Here is a 24951-nt window from a genome sequence, read left to right on the forward strand (position 1 = left end):
GTACTTTAAATTATCTTTACTTAAGTATTTTACACCACTGCTACAAAGACAGTGCTCCACCCAAGCAAACTAGATAGTTGATTGAAAACATCTGGCGCTTATTTAATGTAGACATCTTGAGGGAGTGTCAGATATGACCGGTGGTTGACCTTAGAGATGTGAAGTAATGCCTCAACATAATGGTTGTGTTTACATCACTTCTCGCATAGTCAAGTCAAGCACACGTTCAATGGAATGCTTTCAGTCATGTAATGGATATAGACACAGTAGGCTACTGCACAACATTTGCTAGTCAAACATAAGCTCCAAACACTGTACACAAAGACTGCTCTTCACATTCCAAAAGTTCTTAGAACATCCAGATTGGAGCCTCAAATGAACACATTCATTGTGGTATCAGTAACAAAACAAAAGGCTTGACATACAAATGAGAGTTGACTTTAAAGTATAACTTGTGCATGTTATCAAAGGTTTGGTGTTATAGGTATGTGGCTACTAGGAAAGTATCTGCAAGAGCATTTCATTGGGGATGTGACTGACGTTAACTGGCTTCAGCAACTCTACGTGACAACTGAATAAACTTAAAGGTCCTGAGTGTGCTCATGCAGTTGGTGAGGTAACATTGTCGGCTAATTGTATTAGATTACATCAGGCGATACAGATCGATCCATTTAGAGCTCTGGAATGATTACAGGGATTACACATTTACCTCCAGGAAAAGATGTCTGTAGCCTTAGTAATGTATCACTTTCTGAGGAATGAGAAAACAAAAACACCTTACTTGATTGGAAGAATGATAGGTGGTGATATAGTGTATAGCCCTCCATAGTGTTTTTAGAAAAATTGTTGTATGTTGTTTTGCTTTGTAAAATGGATCAAGGCACAGATGCTGATGTTACGCGGTAGTGTTAATTATTGTTGCAACATTGCCCTCTGTAGGAAAGATATAGGAATGCCTGACTTGGTAGAAAAAGACAGTCAGATCATTGTGTCTGTTCTGCATATTACATTTCTATGTCCAGATTTCCAAACTAAAAGCAAGCTGTATGACTGTTTCTGTTGATGCTCCAGCTTGGTCTTTTGAAGTGACATTTTAACAAATAAATAAAGCGAAGCCAGTTCAGAAAGGAAACCAGAGTGTGTTGGCATCAAATTTAACTTTGAATACAAGTGCCGACCTTACCGTGAAATGCTTACTTACAAACCCTTAACCAGCAGGGCAGTTCAAGAAGAGTTAAGAAAATACTTTCCAAATAAACTAAAGTAAAAAATAAAAACTAGCACAATAACATAACAATAACGAGGCTATATGCAGGGGGTACCGGTACCAAGTCAGTGTGCGGGGGTACAGGTTAGTTGAGGTAATTTGTACATGTAGGTAGGGGTGAAGTGACTATGCATAGATAATAAACAGTGAGGAGCAGCAGTGTAGAAAACAAATGGAGGGGGGGGGGGGTCAATGTAATAGTCCGGTGGCCATTTGATTAATTGTTCAGCAGTCTTATGGCTTGGAGGTAGAAGCTGTTAAGGAACCTTTTGGTCCTAGACTTGGCTCTCCGGTGCCGCTTGCCGTGCAGTAGCAGAGAAAACAGTCTATGACTTGGGTGACTGGAGTCTCTGACAATTTTATGGGCTTTCCTCTGACACTGCCTGTTATATAGGTCTTGGATGGCAGGAAGCTTGGCCCCAGTGATGTACTGGGCCATAAGCACTACACTCTGTAGCGCCTTACGGTTAGATGCCGAGCTGTTGCCATACCAGGCGGGGATGCAACCGGTCAGGATGCTCTCAATAGTGCAGCTGTAAAACCTTTTGAGAATCTGGGGACCCATGCAAAATCTTTTCAGTCTCCCAAGGGGGAAAAGGTTTTGTCGTGCCCTCTTCACAACTGTCATGGTGTGTTTGGACCATGATAGTTCAAGGGTGATGTGGACACTACAGCCCCATCGATGTTAATGGAGACCTGTTCGGCCCGCCTTTTCCTGTAGTCCACGATTAGCTCCTTTGTCTTGCTCACTTTGAGGGAGAGGTTGATGTCCTGTCACCACACTGCCAGGTCTCTGACCTCCTCTCTATTGGCGGTCTCATCGTTGTCTGTGATCAGGCCTACCACTGTTGTGTTGTCAGCAAACATAATTATGGTGTTGGAGACGTGTTTGGCCACGCAGTCGTGGGTGAACAGGGAGGACAGGAGGGGACTAAGTACGCACCACTGAGGGGCCCCAGTGTTGAGGATCAGCGTGGCAGACGTGTTGTTGCCTACCCTCACCACCTGGGGGCGGCCCGTCAGGAAGTCAAGGAACCAGTTGCAGAGGGAGGTGTTTAGTCCCAGGATCCTTAGCTTAGTGATGAGCTTCGTGAGCACTATTGTGTTGAACGCTGAGCTGTAGTCAATGAACAGCATTCTCACTTTCTCACAAACTTTTTATTGTCCCGTACCCCTTCAAAACATTCAGCTTCCAGCTGCGTACCCCCTCTAGCACCAGGGTCAGCGCACTCTGAAATGTTGTTTTTTGCCATCATTGTAAGCCTGCCACACACTATACGATACATTTATTAAACATAGGAATGAGTGTGAGTTTTTGTCACAACCCGGCTTGTGGGAAGTGACAGAGCTCTTATCGGACCAGGGCACAAATAATAACATAATAATAATCAATAATTTTGCTCTTTATTTAACCATCTTACATATAAAACCTTATTTGTTCATCAAAAATTGTGAATAACTCACCACAGGTTAATGACAAGGGTATGCTTGAAAGGATGCAGCAATGTTGGGTTGTATTAGAAAGAGTCTCAGTCTTAAATAATTTTCCACACACGGTCTGTGCCTGTATTTAGTGAGGGCCGAGAATCCACTCTCGCATAGGTACGTGGTTGCAAAGGGCATCAGTGTCTTAACAGCGTGATTTGCCAAGGCAGGATACTCTGAGCACAGCCTAATCCAGAAATCTGACAGTGGCTTCTGATTAAATTACATTTTCACAGAACCGCTTGTTGCAATTGCGATGAGGCATTCTTGTTCAGATATCAGTAAGAGGACTGGAGGCAGGGCATGAAAGGGATAACGAATCCAGTTGTTTGTGTCATCCGTTTTGGGAAAGTACCTGCGTAATTGCGCACCCAATCACTCAGGTGCTTCGCTATATCACATTTTACATTGTCCGTAAGCTTGAGTTCATTTGCACAAGACCGGTGACGTCAACCGCCGAACGTTGCCCGAACATGGAGAGGGACCGACTTCGTGACACTGTGTGTGGAGTAAAGGTGGTCTAGAGTTTTTTTTCCCTCTGGTTGCACATGTGACATGCTGGTAAAAATTTGTAAAACTGATTAAAGTTTGCCTGCATTAAAATCCCCGGCCACTAGGAGCGCCGCTTCTGGATGAGCATTTTCTGGTTTGCTTATGGCTTTATACAGTTGGTTGAGTGCGGTCTTAGTGCCAGCATCGGTCTGTGGTGGTAAATAGATGGCTACGAATAATATAGAAGAGAACTCGGGGAGGCAGGGTAGCCTAGTGGTTAGAGCGTTGGACTAGTAACCGAAAGGTTGCAAGTTCGAATCCCCGAGCTGACAAGGTGTCGTTCCTAGGCCGTCATTGAAAATAAGAATTTGTTCTAAACTGACTTGCCTAGTTAAATAAAGGTAAAATAAACTCTCTTGGTAGATAGTGTGCATAAGGTGCAATACCTCAAGACTTCTTTAATATTAAAACATCACGCAGCATGCATCAGAGAATATTGCATCAATTGGATACGCACTTACATGCCGTCCATGTAAATTGACCAGTTCTACACATGCTCGATGCCGGATGTCGCACACACTTGCTGCTATTGCTGTTGCTGCTGTAACTAGCTATAGCGGTTAGTAACTAGCATATGCTGCTGTTTTCTGATATGACAGGGTTCTGTGTTTCTTCATTCAGGGGATTTGGTAGAGCATATCGTGCTCACTACCTGTAGTTATTTGATCACCTTTATATGACGCTTCACTCTGGCAGTGAGCTACCCTGAAGGAGCAGAGCCTAATGCCAAGACAATGCATTGTACTCTTTTCTAATATATGATTAAATGGTTAAACGTACACGTGGTGTTTCCTTTCTGAACTAGGCCTTACTGATATACACATTAAATCAAATTGACATACAGTTTTTGAGAGAAGTGTTTGTCTTATCAAGGATTTTATTTTAAACTGTACCAGACCTAATTCAGTGTATATATGGAATATAATCTCTTCCACACAGGCAATGTGGAAGGTGCCCTGGGATACCCATGGGACTTCAGCATTGGTCCCCAGGTAGGAAAGACTGGCCACATAACATATAAAAATGTATGTGCATTTGTGTGTGCACAAAGTTTCAAGTTTTCCACCTGGTCCATCCCCAAAGACAGGCCCATGTGAAGAGACCTGCTACAGCTGCAGACATCGGCTCCAGAAAACCGCATCAGGGAGCAGATAGCAGTATGTATTTTTGCATTTGAATATAAGTATTGAGAACGCAGACTAAAACATTCAGGCAACAAGTCAAGTACTGTCATATTTAACAAACTAATTGTTTAGTTTCTATACATTGTTCTTCTGCTTCCAAAACCTAAACCGAGTGTGTGTGAAAGACGTGTAAATCAGCATCTGCTGGGGTGGTGTCTGTATACCTAGTAGAGACAGCTGCTCACCAGTAACGCCTCGATCACACCAACAGTGTTTTTGCGCAAAATGGCACACAGCATCATCTTTATATGTGTGCAACAAAAGTTCAACATTCACCTTCTGCTGTCATTTATGCCAAGCCTTCTACACATACAGTCGTGGCCAAAAGTTTTGAGAATGACACATTTATTTTCACAAAGTCTGCTGCCTCAGTTTGTATGATGGCAATTTGCATATACTCCAGAATGTTATGAAGAGTGATCAGATTAATTGCAATTAATTGCAAAGTCCCTCTTTGCCATGCAAATGAACTGCATTTCCACTGCATTTCAGCCCTGCCACAAAAGAACCAGCTGACATCATGCCAGTGATTATCTCATTAACACAGGTGTGAGTGTTGACAAGGACAAGGCTGGAGAGCTCTGTCATGCTGATTGAGTTCGAATAACAGACTGGAAGCTTCAAAAGGAGGGTGGTGCTTGGAATCATTGTTCTTCCTCTGTCAATCATGGTTCCCTGCAAGGAAACACGTGCCGTCATCATTGCTTTGCACAAAGGGCTTCACAGGCAAGGATATTGCTGCCAGTAAGATTGCACCTAAATCAACCATTTATCGGATCACCATGAACTTCAAGGGGAGCGGTTCAATAGTTGTGAAGAAGGCTTCAGGGTGCCCAAGAAAGTCCAGCAAGTGCCAGGACCGTCTCCTAAAGTTGATTCAGCTGCGGGATCGGGGCACCACCAGTAGAGAGCTTGCTCAGGAATGGCAGCAGGCAGGTGTGAGTGCATCTGCACGCACAGTGAGGTGAAGACTTTTGGAGGATGCCCTGGTGTCAAGAAGGGCAGCAAAGAAGCCACTTCTCTCCAGGAAGAACATCAGGGACAGACTGATATTCTGCAAAATGTACAGAGATTGGACTGCTGAGGACTGGGGTAAAGTAATTTTCTCTGATGAATCCCCTTTCCGATTGTTTGGGGCATCCGGAAAAAAGCTTGTCCAGAGAAGACAAGGTGAGTGCTACCATCAGTCCTGTGTCATGCCAACAGTAAAGCATCCTGAGACCATTCAGGTGTGGGGTTGCTTCTCAGCCAAGGGAGTGGGCTCACTCACAATTTTGCCTAAGAACACAGCCATGAATAAAGAATGGTACCAACACATCCTCCGAGAGCAACTTCTCCCAACCATCCAGGAACAGTTTGGTGACAAACAATGCCTTTTCCAGCATAATGGAGCACCTTGCCATAAGGCAAAAGTGATAACTAAGTGGCTCGGGGAACAAAACATCGATATTTTGGGTCCAAAATGCATTTTCACTGTCGGTGTGATCGAGGCGGAATCTTAGTTCGAGGTGTGTCCAATCTGGACTATGTTAGATGGACAACCCATGCCAATGTTCAATTGTTTAAAAAAGTGATGGTCCACAAAAATGAAACAACAAATCCAAACTCTCCTCTTCTTCACCAGGTGAAAGCCAGCCTAATAATGAGTTTCCAACATATTATTTTTTACCTGTTAAGTAATTTCCAATCAACTTCAAATGCCTTCGCAGGTAGGGACAAAATGGTTGCTCGTGCCAGGCGTTCTGAGTCGGCTGAGGACAGTCGAGCCGGATGCACCACAGATATCTGGCACTCCCTGACAAAGGACCTGGTGGAGGAGAGCATTCCCTGCGGGACACAGGAAATGAAGAGGAGGCCGTCCACAGCCAGGCAACACAGGCATGAATACTCCAGGTATGACCCTTGAACACAATAAGTTTGGGAGTAGGAAAGTGTCAAGTCATGCCAAGGTGACTGTGGTGCTGGCTTATTAAGATGGTGATGATGGAAATGATGATGATGGTGGTGTTGGGATGTGCTAAACTTTGAGCATTGAGATATAAATGAATGATAGGAAATGAAAAAGACTGGGTTATGTTAGAATTTAATGGTTCTCAGAAGAAAGAAGGCTTTGGAATGTGTTTGATGGAGGAGAGGAGAGCGATGTGTTGATACAGTGGAGACAGATAGACATCTGTGTATTAGATGAAAGAGGGGTTGAGGTCAGGAGGTGAGGACAGATTCTCTTAAGAGAGTAATAAATGTTTGGAATCCTGTTACCCTCTTTATTAGCTTCCTGTAGTGCCATAAAATGTAAGGATTGGAGAGAAATTGGAGTGTTTTAAGTAGGATGCATATAAACTGTGAAGTCTGTCTGTTTTCAGCTGTGCAGAACCTTTGGGGAATGATTAAACTTGGTTAAAGCTTCTATAGTGTCTGAGTAATTTACTCTGAAAAATAAGGACCTAACAGTGGTGATGAGGATGGAGGTGATGAGGATGGAGGTGATGATGATGATGGAGGAGATGATGATGGAGGTGATGATGATGATGGAGGTGATGATGATGATGATGATGTTTATGATGATGGAGGTGATGGTGATGATGATGGAGATGATGGTGATGGAGAGGATTGTGATGATGATGGAGGTGATGGAGAGGATAGTGATGATGATGGAGGTGATGATGATGGAGGTGATGGAGATGATGGTGATGATGATGGAGGTGATGATGATGGAGGTGATGAGGATGGAGGTGATGGAGATGATGGTGATGAGGATGGAGGTGATGAGGGTGGAGGTGATTATGAGGATGATGACTGCGGTGCTATGCAATAGTGCCTCAGGCAGTGTGCGGATCACAGATGTCCAGCTGCAGGGTCTGTTAGTGAGGCTGGGGAACTCCTCCCAGAGAGAGCAGGACATCGGGGGGTTCCGTCTCCAGCAGAACGTAGCAGGACGTCCCATCGCAGAGTTCCTCTTCCCTCCCAGAACACACCTCCAGCCAGCTAGCTCTGTTACGGTAAGCCCGTGATGAAAACACAGACATTAATCCTTTGGTGAACATTGGTATAGGTTGTCATAGAATATCGACTTTTGTTTACAAAAAAAGCCTAATTTAATTTTCAATTGAACAACTTAATCAATCATTCTAGGAGGTAGTTTATGCTTTGACAGAGGTTTATGAAGTCGACTCAGTTTTGACCGTGATTTGTACTCTACTGTAAGGTTTGGTCTGAAGCCTCTGGAAGGAAGACACAGAGCCCAGGGGACTTCCTTTGGGTTGGGTTGGAGCGCATCATGTTGAGACCAGAGTGCACCACAGTCCTATGCAAAGACAATGGCCAAGTGAGAACACTGTGAGGGGTGAAGGATGATTGAGTGTTCTGCCCCTATGGTTTGATAGACTGATAGTATATAATTGATCCAGGACTACATTATTTGCCCTTTTTCACATAATTAATCTAACACATTTCCTACAAGTCTCTTGTATGTTAGCATTGAATGTGCTGTATACATAACATGTAATGATCTGCATACTCTGGTGGGTGGCTAGGCCATAGCATGGTACACACCTGCACGCTGTACTGGGATAAAGCCACAAAAGGCCTGGGCTGAGCATCATGAAAAAATGGAGAGCTGCAGAGAGGACACTTTGTCCTGTGAAGAGGCAAGCATCCCTGCAACAGAGATCAACTGCCCTGACAACACACCCTTTCTTCTGATTAAAAGGTAATCTGTGTATTCAAATGCAACATTCAACTAATGCTCTGTTGACGTACCATTAGAACAAGAATTGATTGAAGCATTACATAAAGTGATATGATTTCTTTAATGCTAGTGCTTTGATTTTCCGACAGGAAGAAGCATGTGTTTAGGGTGTGCCACAGTCCATGGACCCAGAACCCTTCATCCATAACCCATCCTTCCTGCTCCCCCTGTGCTCTGCTAGACTTCCGGGCCCATCCCCAGAGCAACCCTGCAAGGAAGCACACCGGTACAGATCTCCATAGTTAAAGTCAGAACTCTTATTCCGTCATTGAATTGAATTACTTTTTTTTCTGATTCCTTAATTGAATTTAGAATGCGTGACACATTGAACTTGAGAGATAAGTGTATCATAGTATGGTTCTCAAAGTCAAACTATGTGTGTACCATCACATGCAGCCGGTGTCCAGGCCAGAAGACCTGCTACCCTACGTTCCCAGGGGACTGGAGTGGGAGGAGGGCCTGTTCGATCAGCAGGGGTATGTAGATATTACACATGCTATTTTTTCTTGCTGCTGACACTGAACAATGTAACCGGTAATTTTGTGGATAGAAAAACTTTAGATGATTCAGTAGGGGACAATTCAAAGTCAGTGTTAGTAACATCCCACTGGGCACAGATATAAATTCAATGTTAATTTAACTGAAATGACGTGGAAACAATGTTTATTCAACCAGTGTGTGCCGAGTGGGATGACCATTACCCAGAGTACAGTAAACATATGGCTGCTTTGTGTGTTGTGTCTCAGCCCTGTGTAGGAGGCATGATGTTCCTTGGCTCTCAGCCCCCCTGCGCCTCCCCCCTCCAGCAGTACCGCACTGCAGCTAAACTACACAGCCACAACATGGTTATTACTGCTTAGATGCATGAAAGTCAAAGCGGTAGCTACTGCTGCACAGGCACATGACTGTCCAGGGACTACGGACATGAGACTGAAACCACCTTGGGCAAGCAGCAGAAACAGAGACCCACTCTAATCTTCATCTTTCATTAGGTCTACTTAACAGAAGATCCTCTGTACTGTCAGCTTTGGTGTCTATTGGTTGCCTGTTTAAAAATAAAATACAATGTACATGGTTAAATAGTCACAAATGTCAATATTATTCAATTGGATAAAATAAAGTAGCATTTCTTTTTTTTTTTTAATAGGCAAGTTGTGATGTATTTTATTTTCCTCCAGGTCAAAGAGGTGTAAGAAGTTCAAATGTATTATTCTCAGTAAAAAGTCTAACTATAACCTGTCCTTTATCAAAAAGCATTCCCTGTAATTTAAAAAGAGAGTCAATGGACAAGGTCAAGGTGCTTCTACATCTGCATGGCTTGTTGTTAGGGGTTTTAGGCTGGGATTCTGTACAGCACTTTGTGACATCTGCTGATGTACAAAGGGCTATATAAATACATTTGATGAATTGATTGAACCAAACCAAGACAAAAACACAGAGGATGGAACAGGGTCGAGGGGAAACACTGGATCTAGGACTGTCAATCACTGTCAATCATCCAAATTCCTGGTTTTTCTCATATAACAAAACAACTCCCCCCTAATACTAACTCTAACCCCCCCTCTCAGGAACTTTAGTTTTGTTCTTTATTTTATCAAGTTAGAAATTATACTATAAACAAAAATGTATTTCATTTATTAATGTAATCTTTAAAACATAGGTCCCAGCCCTCCCCAATAGTAAAGCTTGACTCAAACATTGTAGATAAAGAGCGGCTTCGCTGCAGGACTCCTAAATGAAGTGTCAACTCCCTTCATCCATGTCACGATTTTAAGCAAATCAACTTTCTCCAGTTTTCCCAAGTGATCCGTCTTATATTTCCTTCATATTTTCATTGACCACTGGCTCTATACACTCACTGGACTCTACCCACACACTCACACATACTACACTGACACGCCAACACACACACACACACAGGCAGTTTCACACTCTTCGCATACACTGCTGCTACTCTGTTTATCTATCCTGATTGTCACTTTTACTCCTACCTACATATACATATTACCTCATACCCCTGCACATTGAGTCGGTACAGGTACTCCTTGTATATAGCCTCGTCATTTTGTGTTACTGTTTCCTTCATTTTCCCCCCCTACTTTTTAACTCTGTATTGTTGGGAAAGGGCTCGTAAGTAAGCACAGTAAAACCTACACCTGTTGTATTCGGCGCATTTGACAAATACAATTTGATTTGAAATACACTTGATTCTATGACGTTCAGTCAACACAGAGCCACAGATGATCCACAACCAGGACCAACCCAAAACCCAGCACAGAGGTCCTCAGTGAATGTGGTCTGGACTCTGTGGAGGAGGGTCATTGTATCCGAGACGCTGTAGAAGGCCAGAGTCCCTGCCCTGCTGTCCAGATACACTCCTACTCTGGTGGAGCAGGGGACAGGGATATCAGTCCTATTCTTATTGTGCCAATAGGAACAACTCGAGTTGCGACACACCAAACTCCAGGACTGATCATTGGAACCAAAGCAACATTCCAATCCGCCCTTCCTGCTGATGCTTCTGTATGTGATGGCTACCTCACACTCCCCCCTCCTATCCACCTCACAGTAGCGGGTTCCAGACAGATCCTCTTTACACAACACCTGGTAATGGTCTGTGAATCTGTCTGGGTGGTCAGAATAAGACAGAGCCTTGTCACTCCATGACACTTCTCTATTGCACTCAGACAGACGCAGGTGTTGATACGCTGAGTTGGGATCCAACGTGAGATGGCAGTAGTCTAAGAAAGTGAAAAAATTAAATGAAGGTGAAATATGCATTCGTGATAAGGTCTGTGTGTGTGTGTGCGTGTGTGTGACGGTATTACTTACTCTCCAAGAACTCCACTCTGGTCTTGGGCTCATGATGGAAATGTACTTCAGCGGCAGCCATTACTATATAGAGTAGGGAGGTATATTAATTAATTAATGTTTAATTAAGAAACATTCAACACAAATATATACAAAAGTAAACCAAGATTAAATATTAATTGATTGTGTGTGTGTATTACTCACATTCTGGTCTAGGGCTGAGGACACAGACTTCGGAGGCAGCCGTTACTATACAGGATAGGCAGACAAATGGATGTATTCATTTATAATCAAGAAGCATTTAACAGAAAGTTAACCAAACATTTTATCTTCACTATATCTGTAACACTTACCTTTTCCAGGTATCTGGGCCATTTCCTCCTTCAACACATCCTCCAGTCGCTCCATCATTCCAGAGATGGAGCTCTTCACTTCCTCAAAGGAGAAGTGCTGGTTGGCAGTGATATAGGGTAAGAGCTCAGATACAGGAGCCACACAAAGAGACTGGAAAGTCTACAGCGGGAGAGAGAGAGTGAGAGAGGAAAAATAGACAATAAGAAAATATGAAGAATTCTGGAGCTCAGAGGTTATATGTTGTGTAGAAAGAAGTAAGGAATCCTGGGTCATGCTTGATGGGCACAAACGGGGAACATATTATGACACAAAAATAAACATTCTTATTGAACAAGCTTGGGTAGTTTCGTGCCTAGCTCTGAACACCGCCCTGCCACTGTGGATAGAAAGACGTCACCTTGAAGAAATTAATGTTCTCCTCTGTTTGTGCGAGCTGCTCCAGATCCTTATCTCTCCTCTTCAGCTCAGCTATCTCCTGCTCCAGTTGCTCCAGGAGTCCTTCAGCCTGGCTTACTGACGCCCTCTGGTGGGCGCTGATCAGCTCCTTCACCTCACAGCGCCTTCTCTCAATGGAGCAGATCAGCTCAGCAAAGACCAGCTCACAGTACTCCACTGCTGCCTGTGCAGAAAGCTGTTACGAGAGAAGAAGAGAGAAGGATGGGGGGGCCATTTTAACCAGCACATTCACTCTGCTCTCACCTAGACCCATAGAGATAGATAGAGCACTCCTCTTTGCATGTGTGTCATTGTAGTGTCTGTGACAGCATGGGCAGTGCAATTCTCAGTCTCCATTTTGAAGTAGTACATTTTCTTCCTCACAATTGGCTAATCCCTCCTGATGACACAGTTGGACATGACTCCAACAAAGTCACCAGGAGGGATCAGCCAATGATGTTAGAAGTCCCACCCAGTTAACTACATTAAATTAGTGGAAGCCCTTAACGGCGCTGCCCACACTAATTTGGCCTTCTGGCCACTAGAGGCCTCTATCATTCTCTATGCCTAGACAATCTGTCTGTTCCCTATAGTGTGTCCCAGTGGTATTGGGCTCCTCCCTGGTTTTAGTTCAGGAATAGTACATCACTTTCTGCAAAATAAATGTACATACTCTAAATGGTTAATAAATACTCACTGAAAGGGACATCACCACCTGTCTTACGTCCTGCATCTCCTTCTCTCTCACACAGATTCTCAGCCCGACCTGCTGCCGTTTCTCCCTCAGCTGCCCCTGTAGAGAATAACCATTTCAAATGATTACCAAAATTAAAACAGTTTTCATAATAGACCAAGCTATGTTTTTGAGTGGGGAAATAGTTATGGAACTACACTTGTCATATGGCAACAAAATTATTACGCTAAACAAATCACTTAGACTAACTTAATTGATAAATGAGTGCCTTCAAGACAAAAAGGTTACGATAGTTCAGAGTTCATGCCTCTGCAGTGTATGTAAATGAGTGACCTTTGACTTTTGAGGATATGGTCTGGCCCATCATGCTGTTTTCTGTAATCTACTCCATCCTTTGTTTGTTTTAAAGTGATTTTGTTGTGACAGCCTATTCTGTCTAACATAGTTGGTTTTTGACTCTATCACCAGTCAATTTGAAAGCAGAATAGAGAATTTACAAATAACAACCTAATTGTGGATTATGTGATACTGACCCCTGAGTGTATGTCACTGGAACAACTCAATTTTGATGTTGGCTGGAATTTCCTGCTCTTCCAGTTTCTGGCAAAACAGTAAGCAATAACGAAGCTGATCTCTAAATATAAAACATTATAGATGGCAGTATAATGTTCCAGATCCATAGGCCTACCTGTTTCTCAGTCATCTCTGCTGCTGCGGCTGAGTCATCATGATCATACTTCATATCTTCAGGTCCAGGGAAACAAGAAGCAGAGGGAACCGTTTTGAAATCGGTCTTCAATTTCTCTACCAACTCAGCCAGCAGAATGTTTCGATTCAGAGCAGGTCTTGGGGTGAAGGTCTGTCGGCACTGGGGGCAGCTGTGAATTCCCTTTTGGTCATCAAGAGACCAATATTCCTTGATACAGCCGTTACAGTAGCTGTGTCCACAGGGAATAGTCACTGGATCCTTCAGTAGATCCAGGCAGATCGAACAACTGATCGAGTCCATGGTCTCGACTATTCTGGTGCACACACCAACCAACTGAGTCCCAAGTGGTGAATGCTGAGGAGTCGAAGAGAAGGGCTATCACATGCGCTGCTGTTACGTGAGACGTGTTTACACTTCCTGTTTGGGTTGGGTCGTGGGTAATCTCGGAAAACCCAGATTTGTGTCCGTTTTGACGGAACATTAAGGGGGTTCGATTCATCCTGTCCGGGCGCACGTGTAGGCGTGTTTAGCTTCGGCTGAAAATGTATTGCATTCGATTTGGAACCGGGCTGCCTCCCATGTGTGAACCGGGTGCCCCGATCAAAGGTCAGGGCGAAATCGTCTCAAAACAAAAGTGACGTAGGCCTAATTAAGCACGTATAGTAATTAACAAGGATTATGTGTTTACCCATGTAAAATGGATTACTTTTGATAAAAACGCGTTATGTGCATGCCATCCCAATGAAAACTAGTTAGGCAATTCTAACATTTTATGGATAAGATTGTTATGTTTGTGGACGATGCCTTGACAAAATGACCGAGTGGTGGAGATTACTATTCAATTCGAGAATGGAACGCCTCCCTCCCCGCTTTCGCCCAATTACGTTACTGGTTCATGCCCGGTGATCCGCGTTTCAGCATAATCGAATCTGCCCATTTGTAACATTGTGGCAGGCAACCCGTCTGTCCAGAGTAGTTCGTGTGTTTTGCCGTTGTCATGTATGTATAGCGCGAAGCACTGATTTGTCACTTACATCCATCCCACTCAATGACAATCATGGAAAACATAAGTAGTCTGGCTAAGAGCCAAAAATAGAAATGAGAAGCCATCTATGGGCATAAATGGATGTGACGTTTGCCGGGATGACATACAAGCGCAGCCGATCAACGTTCCAGCGCGCCAAAACGATGCAGTTGAAAGGTGGGACTGGGAGGTGGCCGTATAAAGTGTTGAGTCTTTGCTGCCAAGACTACCACCACAAAAATAACCAACCTTCAGGATTAAACCCTAATTATATTTTATTTTAAGCAAAGTACTAAAACAGTGTAGTAACAAAAGTACCCAAGTAATGCAATGTGTAGGCTAACAAACATGTATATACAAATATTTACTTGAAAACTGAAGCACAGCTGTCAACTTCAGATTGATAAAATATTTTGTGGCTTGTTTAGACATTTTTTTCAGCACTCGTCACTGTTTGCATTACAAACAGAGCTCACACCAGGGGTGCTTCAGCAGGACACAACATTTTGTTACATTCAGATAGATCTCTGCTATGTAGAACAAACATGCCCTTTGGCATGTAGAGTAAGAAACCATGTCTATCTGCGACGTTGGTGGCTCTGTTTTTGATTGATTGACCCCCACATTTTTAACTACTAATAGTAGTAATTTAATATAGTTTACAACCCCAACTATGTTAACATCAAAACTATATTTTACAACTTCAGTTACAGTTACTTCAGTTATGATATTAATAACATAACAACATAACATACATCATAACATACAGTAGATCATGTTATCCTTATCTTGTCTTCCACTTCTATGCGGATTCATTTTCTTCCTCAAGATCCTTCCTACAAATGGAATTCAAGTCATTGCTGATCCTCCATCATTTTAGTTTTGAATCATTGTTTTTCCCCATCGTAGACAACTTGGTCTGCTACCAAGAGCTTTCAGCAATTGTTGTTACTGGAACACACTCACACCCAGTGGAGAAGTCAACACACAAAACAAGTATTTTATAAAGCAGTAAATTGAGTCATCCAAGTCCACACAGAAGAGAAACTACACTATTGCCTCAATCAGCACAATGCTTTGTGATCGTCCACTTAGTCCCATATTTCATGTACAGCCTTTGATGTCCTGCTGTTGACGAAGTCTGCTTTTCTATATCCAGCATGGCAGATGATGAGAGGAAAAGCAACACAGATTAATTAAAAACTATTGTCACCGCACAAAATGTTTCTTATCCTTTGAGGTTATACTTATCTTCCTATAGGCCCTGTGGAGCTCTGAGTGGCTCCACATGCTGTGTAGTAGGATGCAGGCTGCCTGGCCAGCCCTGGTGGGACCAAACCTAAAGGGACACAAGGTTACGGTCATTGGACATAAAATGAACAGCATAAAGCAAGGAGAAGAGGTTTAACAGATTCAAATAAATTCCCTCCAATCCAACTCATACTGTTCAGGAATAATACAGTGCATTTTAAGGCCATCTGCAGTCCTTGCATAGCATCAACCAACAGTGCCACATCAACTGCACAGTCGGGCATCAGATTATTATGTACAGTATATCATGTGGTTAGTTGACATGTTAAATCCAGGCAATGTAGTCAGCCTGGAACGCAGCCATGGTCTTCAGAAGCTACCCACTGACCAGTTGTCCTCTGCGCTGATGTCGATGATCTTGGGCAGCGCCCCGTGGTTGACGATGGCCCTGACGTGCTGCGTCTCGTCCTGGCTCAGGTTGATGAGGATGTGGCACAGGGACACAGTCACCTCTGTAGGCAGGTCTGTGCTCGTGTCGGAGTTGGGTAACATGACCACCAGCTGTGGCAACAACTGTTTGACTACAGAGAGAGTGGAAAGCTTCGTGAGAGATTGATTTTCTACAGCAGCAGGTTTATGCTGCTGTGCTTTTACATACACTTACAAGTCCAAAGACAAATACTTTGTGGGACTTAAGTAGGACTAAAACAATGCAATTGATGAGTCAATTCACAGCTCACCAATGTGAGCGTGAAGCTCTCTGTAGCGTGAGATGTTACATCGCAGGGACACAGCAGTCTTCTTCACAACCATCCCTCCTTCCTGGAGCATCTTCATGGCCTGGAGTAGACCATTCTCCCTCTGTACTATGGTGTGGGCGATGGCCTGGGATACCTGCCCAAACAGAGCCATGAGTCCAACATCACCAACTGACAGTCAATATAGTAATGCATAATATAGTAGTCACATCAATTTAATACTTACTATACAGTCAAATCATTACAATATAATAGATGTGTGGCTGTATTATAGTTATTCCAAATCAAACCCATGGGCAAATCAATTCCACACTCCCAGAAGTGTACATAGCCCATAGAAATAGGATCAAAGATCTGTGATATAGCCTTACCAGGCCGTTCCCAGCTGTGATGTTCTGTAGGGCTCCAATGGCAGCCTCCTGGGTGTAGGGACAGATGCTGCGTGCCATGATTGACAGGTACATGCGCACTGTGATGGCACTCCACAGTCCCCAGAGGGACTACCCTTCTCCAGCAGAGGGCACTTTGGTTCAAGACGCTATAGGACCAAAACAACCAGAAAACTTTGAATTAAAGGGCTTCCTGTTAACTCCCAGATACCAGGTTTCACATTAATTTTCAATTAACGTGTATAAGGCTTTTTAACAATTACATTTGTCAAAGAAAACCGGGCTTAAAGAGTTAGTGGAAAAGCATACGTTTTGAACTTAATTAACGAGGCGGCTTATCCATAACATAGGAATTGCTCATTTTTTTCTTTAGTGGTAATAACTTATTTATAACCAGATAGAAACAGTGCATGTCAAGTACATAAGGGCCACAGAGATGATAACAGCCACGACATAGAAGTCATGGGAGCCTACCTGGATGATTTTGGCACTGCGGGAGCCGAAACAGCCGGGGGTCTTGGTCTTTGGAGCCAGGTTGAGTCGAGACTCATGGAGGTCGCTGGCATACTTCTGTGGAAGCTCCACCTGGTAGAAGAGATTGTGTAGGATGCACACACAGTTCTCTGTGGACTGTGGGAGGAAAGAAGTGGTTCTGTTCAGAGGACTATGATTTTAAGATCGAACATTCTGCAGATGTCTGTTGCACAAATATTTAATTGGAGAACAGAGCTGGTTCATGATGTTCTCAATATTTAACACTAAAGGAGAGATTAATAAGTTGTTCTAGAGACATAAATTAATAAAATATAGGCAAAAACAGTCTTATTTAATTTCCCTGTGTCAATATTTATTCCACCTACAAAATGTTCAGTAATGCTTGTACGAAAATAAACAAGTAAACACTTTGCACAAAAGCTTCGTAAAATGTTAGTCCTTCACATGCAGTACCTTGTCATCAGGCTTGTAATCAGCCATGGTCCCACGGATGTAGTATACCAGGGAGTCAATAAGGTTCTCACACTGCCGCATGGCTTTTCTCCCTTCTGGACCAGTCGAGCTTATGTTTCTGACAACAACAATGACAGGTTGTCATTATCGCCACTAGGCAACAACAAAAACATGTTTTTACATACCAGACATTGGCCAAACATCTATCCTAGCTGTTGGCCGGATGAGCCATATGTTTATGTAACGGAGAGATATTTGGAGTACTTTAAAAAGGTTTTCTGTTGTCTGCAGTTAAAGCCATTAGAATACGTCATTGTAATAAAATGTCTCTATGCGTTGAGAGATAGCAACATGTATTTCAAGCACAAAGGAAATGTAGTAAGAAAAAGAGTAACATGAGTTAATCTTTCACTTTAATTTCAACCACTTGTCAATGAGTCAACTGTTCCACTTCCTTTTAGATGAAGTCAGCACGTAGAGAAAAAAAAACATGACAGTTGCCTCAATACATGTGACCAAATGGTCATTATTTATTCCTAAAAATTCTGCAGTGTTTTTGTTAACGTCAAGCCAAATACAGTAACATTAGTGATGACCCAAGATTATGGCTGTGAGTTGGAGTATTGTGTTTTCGTTTTAAATCATGCCAAAGACGGAGGAATTCCTCAGCGTTACACAAGTCAATGGTTGCCAGGGCTTGATAGCACCAGCCAATATGGATTCAGAGGTTTCAACTCTACTAGAGCTACTAAGAGGGAGAGGGCTCCATTAATCATTTAGTCCCGGACTGTTTTCAGTTGTATCGGTTGCTAGGCAAAAGCAAAACACTCCTTGTTATACCATGTTGTGTTTGTCAGGTGGTATAGTTGTGCCAAACCAAATCAATGGCAGTTGGTTCAACAGGAACACACGGTATGCAGGATATTGTTTCCAGCGCATTGCTGCTCCATCGAGGTGATGCTGCCAAGGCAGAAGTCATCATGCCTGTTTTGCCAGGTAAAAAGGAGTAACAGGATGACGCTGGCCCTTTGAGGAACCTCACAGTTCTCACTCATGGCGAGGAGGCTGTCAGAGATAAATATAATGATCTTGACAAAGCCTTGTGAGATGTAACACTGTGGTGAGAGATGGATTGCACATGAACCGCCTGGGTCACTGTATAATAATCAGCGCCTTAAGTATTCACACCCCTTGACTCTTTCCACATTTTGTTGAGATAGACTAAATTTAAAATGAATTCAATTGAGATTGTGTCACTGATCTACACACAATACCCTGTAATGTTAAAGTGGAATTACGTTTTTAGCAATGTTTATAAATTAATTCAAAATGAAAAGCTGAAATGTCTTGAGTCAATAAGTATTCAACCCTTTAACGGCAAGCCTAAATAAGTTCAAGAGTACAAATGTGCTTAAGTCACATAATAAAGTAGCATGGACTCACAGTGTGCAATAATATTGATTAACATGATTTGTTTAATGACTACACCTTCTCTGTACCCCACACATACAATTATCTGTATGGTCCCGCAGTTGAACAGAGAATTTAAAAGATTGAACGAAAAAGACCAGGAAGGTTGCTTTTTGTTGCCAATGCCTCGCGAAGAGCACCTATTGGTAGATGGGTAAAAAAAGACATTGAATATCACTTTGAGCATGTTGAAGTTATTAATTACACTTTGGATGGTTATTGAGTGGCCTAGTTACAGTATTGACTTAAATCAGCTTGAAAATCAATGGCGAGACTAGAAAATGGCTGTCTAGCAATCATCAACAACCAATTTGACAGAGCTTGATGAATGTTTTTCCATTAATAAGTAGGCAAATATTGTACAATGCAGATGTGCAAAGCTCTTAAGAGATTTACAGAGAAATACTCACAGCCAAAGGTGATTCTAACATGTATTGACTCAGAGGGTTGAATACTTATCTAATCAAGATATATTAGTGTTTTATAGTGCAATATTATATATATTTTTTAATCTTCCACTTTGACAGAGTATTGTGTAGATTGTTGAATAAAAAAAAATAAGACATCCATTTTAATCCCAGTTTGTAACAACAAAATGTGGAAAAAGTCAAGGGGTGTGAATACCTTCTGAAAGCACTGTATACCATTTAGCAGAAGCTTTAACCAAAGCGACTTACAGTCATGCATGCATACATTTTACATACGGATGGACCCAGGAATCGAACCCACTGTCCTGGCTTTGAAATACACCACGCTCTACCAACTAAGCTACAGATAAATAATTTCATGATCATTCCAAACATAACTACTATACCCCTTTCTGCATCCCACTGCCGAGTGTCTACCCCAGGCTGCCCGAAGATGGATCCCTAGAAATACTTGACCACAGATACTACATAGGTCAGTGTCAAACACACAAATGGCCAATAAACGCCTTTGTCCAGACCAGACGACCTACCGGAGGCAACCAGTGGCGTTGTAAAAGGTGTCTGGGTTCTCCCCCTCAGACAGGCCTGAGCAGGGCACGAGCACAGAAGTGGTCAGGATCTCCAGAGCCTCTTTGGAGAGATGCTCCTTCAGCAGGTCATGGGAGGATAGGTTCCACAACAGCCCTGTGGAACATGTTTCATTCTTAGGTTACTACTGTGTCATTACCATTTTACCATGTAAGTTAATGTCCATCACATATTCACAAAGCGTCTCAGAATAAGAGTGCTGATCTAGGATCAGCCCCCCCCCCCATTCATTGTGATTTAAACAGCTAAACTGATCCTAGATCAGCTCGCCTGCTCTGAGGCACTTTGTGAATACACGCCCTGGTCATTAATAAAGTTCTACGACGATTTCTTTCAGATCTACACCAGCAGGTGTTCAAACTAACCAGTGAGCTGCCGCCGGGTCAATATGTTGCGACTTCTCCTGAGCAGACGCATTACAGGGGCCACGCCCTCGTTGTCCTTCACCTCCATCTTGTTCTCGCTGCTCTCGAAGACAACGTTTCGGAGCGCCCCCGCCGCTATGCGCTCCAGCTCCTCGCTGTCGCTCTGCAGCAGTTTGATCAGCCTGGGTATACCGTGAAGGTAGAACACCTGGGGACAGACAGGCAGAGATCTTCATCTACCCTGGTTTCCTATGAAGAGTGAGCTCAACATGAATTTCTCATGCAAATCACCCACATAATCTCAATATAAATTGAAGGGTAAATACCCCTACCAATCCAATTATTTGAAAATCGCACATACTGTATAGTCAACATCAGCTGTATTGTAGGCCTCCAGCCTGGAAGCCTTTAACCTTAATTGAGCAGGCAAGTCAACAGTAGTAGAGATGGGCCCCAGCTCACCATCTTCTTAGCATCAGCGCTGTTGAAACATTGGTTTTAAATAAAGCTGGCAGCAGTGATCTGTATCTCCTCATTCTCTTGGCCCAGCAGGTTCACTGCCCTCTCCAATGTCAGCTCAGGCACCTTGCTCTCTGGCTTCCTATGTATGGGAGAGAGCAATGAAGAGGAACTCCCGGTCAATGACACACTCACTTGATCAATCCCAAAGGCTGGTTCATCCAATTTCTCATCCCCACAACACTTTCCATTGTATTCATTTATATACACCAATTACCAAATCTAGGTAAATCATTGATCTGAAACGACAGATAAGCAACTGACCCACCGATAATTCTCTGGAAGACTCTTTTATAACAGCTTTAGTGCCAGCCGAGATAAGCCACCGAAGTCTGGAACCAACAGGACCCTGAACAGCCATAAAACTGTCCATAGCTAGTTACATAGTTAACCAAAACCTAGACTGCTACCTTGACCCTTTTTGCTGCTGTTTATTATCTATCCTAGTCACTTTATTCCTAGTTACACAGTATGTACATATCTACCTCAATTACCTCGTACTGCTGCAAATCAAGTCGGTACTGGTACCTCGTGTGTATCGCCAAGTTATCTTTACTCATTGTGCATTTATTATTACTTTTGTATTATTTTTCTATTTTCTTTCTCTGCATTGTTGGGAAGAGCCTGAAAGTAAGCATTAATTGCCAGATGTAATCAACTACAGGTTTGTGTAGAACACATAAGCCATCTTACAGCGCAGTGACTTCATTCACATCTGTCTGCTGGATCTCTGGCTCCGCCGCCGCCCTCATCTGGCCCATGTCCACCTCCATGCTGACCAGAGAGGCCATTTGGCTCCCACATGCTTCTGGCTCTCCCTCCCCACCTGGCCCAGCAGACATGACCCATTGAATGACCCATAGCCTGTTTGTCTCCTCGCCCCCCCTTTGAACCTCCATCAGGTAGGGGCTGTTGTCGGTGCGAATCGCAGGGCTGCTGCACAGGAATGAGTGGTCTGCAGAGAGGGGCTGAGGCCCTCGAGTCTGTCTGAGGGACTGGCCCCAGTGGTAGTTGCCGCCGTTAGCCATGGGATGTGTCCTTGTGCTACGGGCCACTTCCGAATGGGCATAACGTCGCATCAAGTCTGTCCCGTACGACCGCTCCTCTGAAGTCCATCATGGGCGGCTGGCTAGGGCCGGGGAGGGTGCAGGTTCCAAAACGGAGTTTCCCGTAAGCCAGATGGGAGCGAGGTAACTCAGGGCTGGTGACTGGGGTCAAATCCACCATCTTAGGTGGACTTCTTATATTCTCCTTGAAAAACGACAGGCTGCTGAAGTCCCTGCCTCCGATCTGGCCCAAAGATGAGTGTGTCTACATGGAAAAGTGAAAAGCAGAGGTTGCCCCGTTTCAGAAGGCTCACAACTGAATCAACCATAAAGACATTTCTGGTAATAATGCTAAAACATCTGTGTAAAGCTGTTGCATATAATTGGACACAGTCTTGATGACTCAAAGCAACACAAAAGGTTTAGGGAAAAAGATCCTACAAAATGCTCTCTCTGATGTCTGAATAACCACTGTTGTTTGTATTGTTACATCATCCCGTATTGTGTGTTTTAAAGCCACACTTTGGGTTTCCTCTATGAATAATAAAAGCTATTATTCAATAAAATGCAGCTCCATTCATTTGTTTATGTGAGATTATATAATTTCAACGTTTGGTAGAACAGACAAAGTGGCGATAAATATGTCAAGTGTACCAGGAGGAAAGGCTTTATTTGTCACATTTTTGAGATAGAGTTAGATACCCATCTCTGCCCTATGGGCTTTGGGCTTACAATAGCTGCACATCCCGGAGACTATCCAATTTGTTTTTATTCAAACCATATGGGCGGTACATTCAAAACCAACGCAGCCCACAGTTTATTTTAGGGACAATAGATAGATACCATCTCATTTTCCTGCTGTTTCTTGTGAAGTTCATCACCTCGGTGACCCACTAAATAGGGAATTCAAGTTTAAAAAAATAAATACAAATTAATACACTTCACGTAACCGCCAGACACATTGCACATTGCCATGTAGGGTGAAGTCCCTTGCTCCTGAGTTGAATCGCGTAGCTGTTCATTCTAACATTCAGGCTCTCTGATGAACTAAAGCACCTGTGACTGTGGATAGTGTGTATATTAAAGGACTGGCCTTACCTTCATGTTAGACCAGGTTCCATCTCTGGAACCGGTGATAATTGATGGCTTTCTGGATAGATGAAGACTACCTGAAAGATACACCACATGTGTACTGAAGGATCATGCCATCTCGCCAATTCCCTAATTGCCATCTGGCTGCACGCCCTCTCCTATTGGAAAGGTAAATGGGAAGGACTGCAAATACAGTAGACTAGAGGAGATTGAATATAATAGTTTGCTGACATGATTGCAAACATCATGACAAATACGATGTCACTAAGAATGACACCAATGACCAGGCCTGCATGTCCATTCGGTTGCATCTGGTTTCGACCCGTCCTGTATTTCCTGGTAGACTATGCCGAAACATTTTTACCCCCCAATCATCAACTTCTGATTCCCTTGGCGATTTCAATTGGCTAATCTTGCAGACCTTGTTTCTTCGTACAGACTCAATGAAAAACACATGTTAGACTACCATTTTACCATTGGACGTTGTCTTTTTGCCCTTACGAGCAAGTGTGAGCTGCACTTGTTGCTGAACACGAAAACTCCGGTCGTTTGAATGGGTATATATATAATCCTCTGGTGGTAATACCAAACTCGTGTCATCTGCGTCAAGTGTGAATGAGTCTAGTGCAGGTAAAACCGACTTATTAAATTGCGACTCTTCCATGATTCCGTAGCTCTCCAAACGTGTAATTCCATAAAATAGCCCACAGATTCATCAAAAGTGTCACTATCGTCCTTTCCTGACCCGTTCATACAGTGAAGTACTCGGGTGAGTCTGTTCCAGTGCAAGTGAGACAGTTGAGTTCATTGTCACTGTGGTGTGGTCTGTATTAGTCGACACCTGTAATATCATTTTACAAATAAGGAAGTGAGGACACGCTGGGGAGAATGCCAAAATATTATCGTTGATAGGCTACAAGGCCAATTATCTGGCAAATAGCAACCCTTGTAGATCCGGGATGGGCAACTGGCACCCTCCCCTTTATAGGTCCGCGGATAAGTCTCCCCCCAACCACTTTTTTTTTTATGAACTGTCAGGGTTTCAATTTACTGTTGATAGTTGGACTATTAGAAAATACAATATGCTATTTCGAAATGTGGTTGTGCATCAGCAGTTTTTCTCTTATGTCAGTTACTGACTGTCACTCACTTCGTTCATATCAGCAAAACCTTTTTAGATTGGTTTGTTAGTCTAGCGCCCAGCTATCTAATCATGTTCGAATTATCGACCGGCCCCCATTGATCATCAGATATCATATAAAAAACTGCAAACATGTCTACACCTTATGGCAAAATGTAAAAACATTGCAGGAAATTGTCTGTAAAACTGTAAATGTTTCTCTCTGCCCAACCTGGTCTCAGAGCATTTTGTATTATTCTGTATGTAAATTAGAGACATTCCATTTAGTATGATATGTTATGTTTAGTATGGTATGTATTATTTTGTGGATGCCCATCATCTATTTCTTATATGTGTTACGAATGACAATTCGTATGAAACTAATTTGCTAAACTTATGATATGTTACGAATTCCAATTTGTTGTGATTGTCGTTAGCTAGGTGGCTCACGCTAGCTAGGCTAGGGCTTAGCGGAAGGGTTAGCTAACATGAAAAGTAGTTGAAAAGTTGCTAAAGTTATACACCCACCCATCCACCCGACCAACCACCCTCCTTTTATTTTTGTCTTAAGTAACCTGTCTTGTGTAATTATACCATACCAAATATAACATATCATACTAATTTGATTGTCTCAGATTTACATTTACTATGTTACATATAGCCTGAGACCAGGCTGCTCTATTGAAAAAAATGAGCAGAATTGCATGAAATGAA

At 43.0% G+C, this 24951-nt stretch overlaps 2 protein-coding genes and 1 pseudogene across 2 annotated transcripts; 1 reads left to right on the forward strand and 2 right to left on the reverse strand.

Annotated features, from left to right (window-relative positions):
* Positions 1 to 4446: 4446 nt before the first annotated feature.
* LOC139392941 (lamin tail domain-containing protein 1-like) lies at positions 4447 to 7828 on the forward strand. Its single transcript, XM_071141256.1, has 4 exons — positions 4447 to 4461; positions 6198 to 6381; positions 7304 to 7487; positions 7694 to 7828. The coding sequence occupies exons 2-4, from the start codon at positions 6209 to 6211 to the stop codon at positions 7826 to 7828; spliced, it is 492 nt and encodes a 163-aa protein (XP_070997357.1). The 5' UTR covers positions 4447 to 4461; positions 6198 to 6208.
* A 454-nt stretch (positions 7829 to 8282) lies between these two features.
* Positions 8283 to 13563, reverse strand: LOC139393095 (tripartite motif-containing protein 16-like protein). Its single transcript, XM_071141442.1, has 7 exons — positions 13219 to 13563; positions 12534 to 12629; positions 11799 to 12032; positions 11401 to 11560; positions 11252 to 11296; positions 11069 to 11131; positions 8283 to 10977 (listed from the first exon to the last, which is right to left on the reverse strand). Exons 1-7 carry the CDS (start codon positions 13537 to 13539, stop codon positions 10460 to 10462), a joined length of 1437 nt encoding a protein of 478 aa, XP_070997543.1. The 5' UTR covers positions 13540 to 13563; the 3' UTR covers positions 8283 to 10459.
* A 1094-nt stretch (positions 13564 to 14657) lies between these two features.
* On the reverse strand, positions 14658 to 23781 carry LOC139393131 (plakophilin-2-like; annotated as a pseudogene).
* Positions 23782 to 24951: the final 1170 nt, after the last annotated feature.

Source organism: Oncorhynchus clarkii, chromosome 33, assembly GCF_045791955.1.
Source record: "Oncorhynchus clarkii lewisi isolate Uvic-CL-2024 chromosome 33, UVic_Ocla_1.0, whole genome shotgun sequence".
Taxonomy (NCBI): domain Eukaryota; kingdom Metazoa; phylum Chordata; class Actinopteri; order Salmoniformes; family Salmonidae; genus Oncorhynchus; species Oncorhynchus clarkii.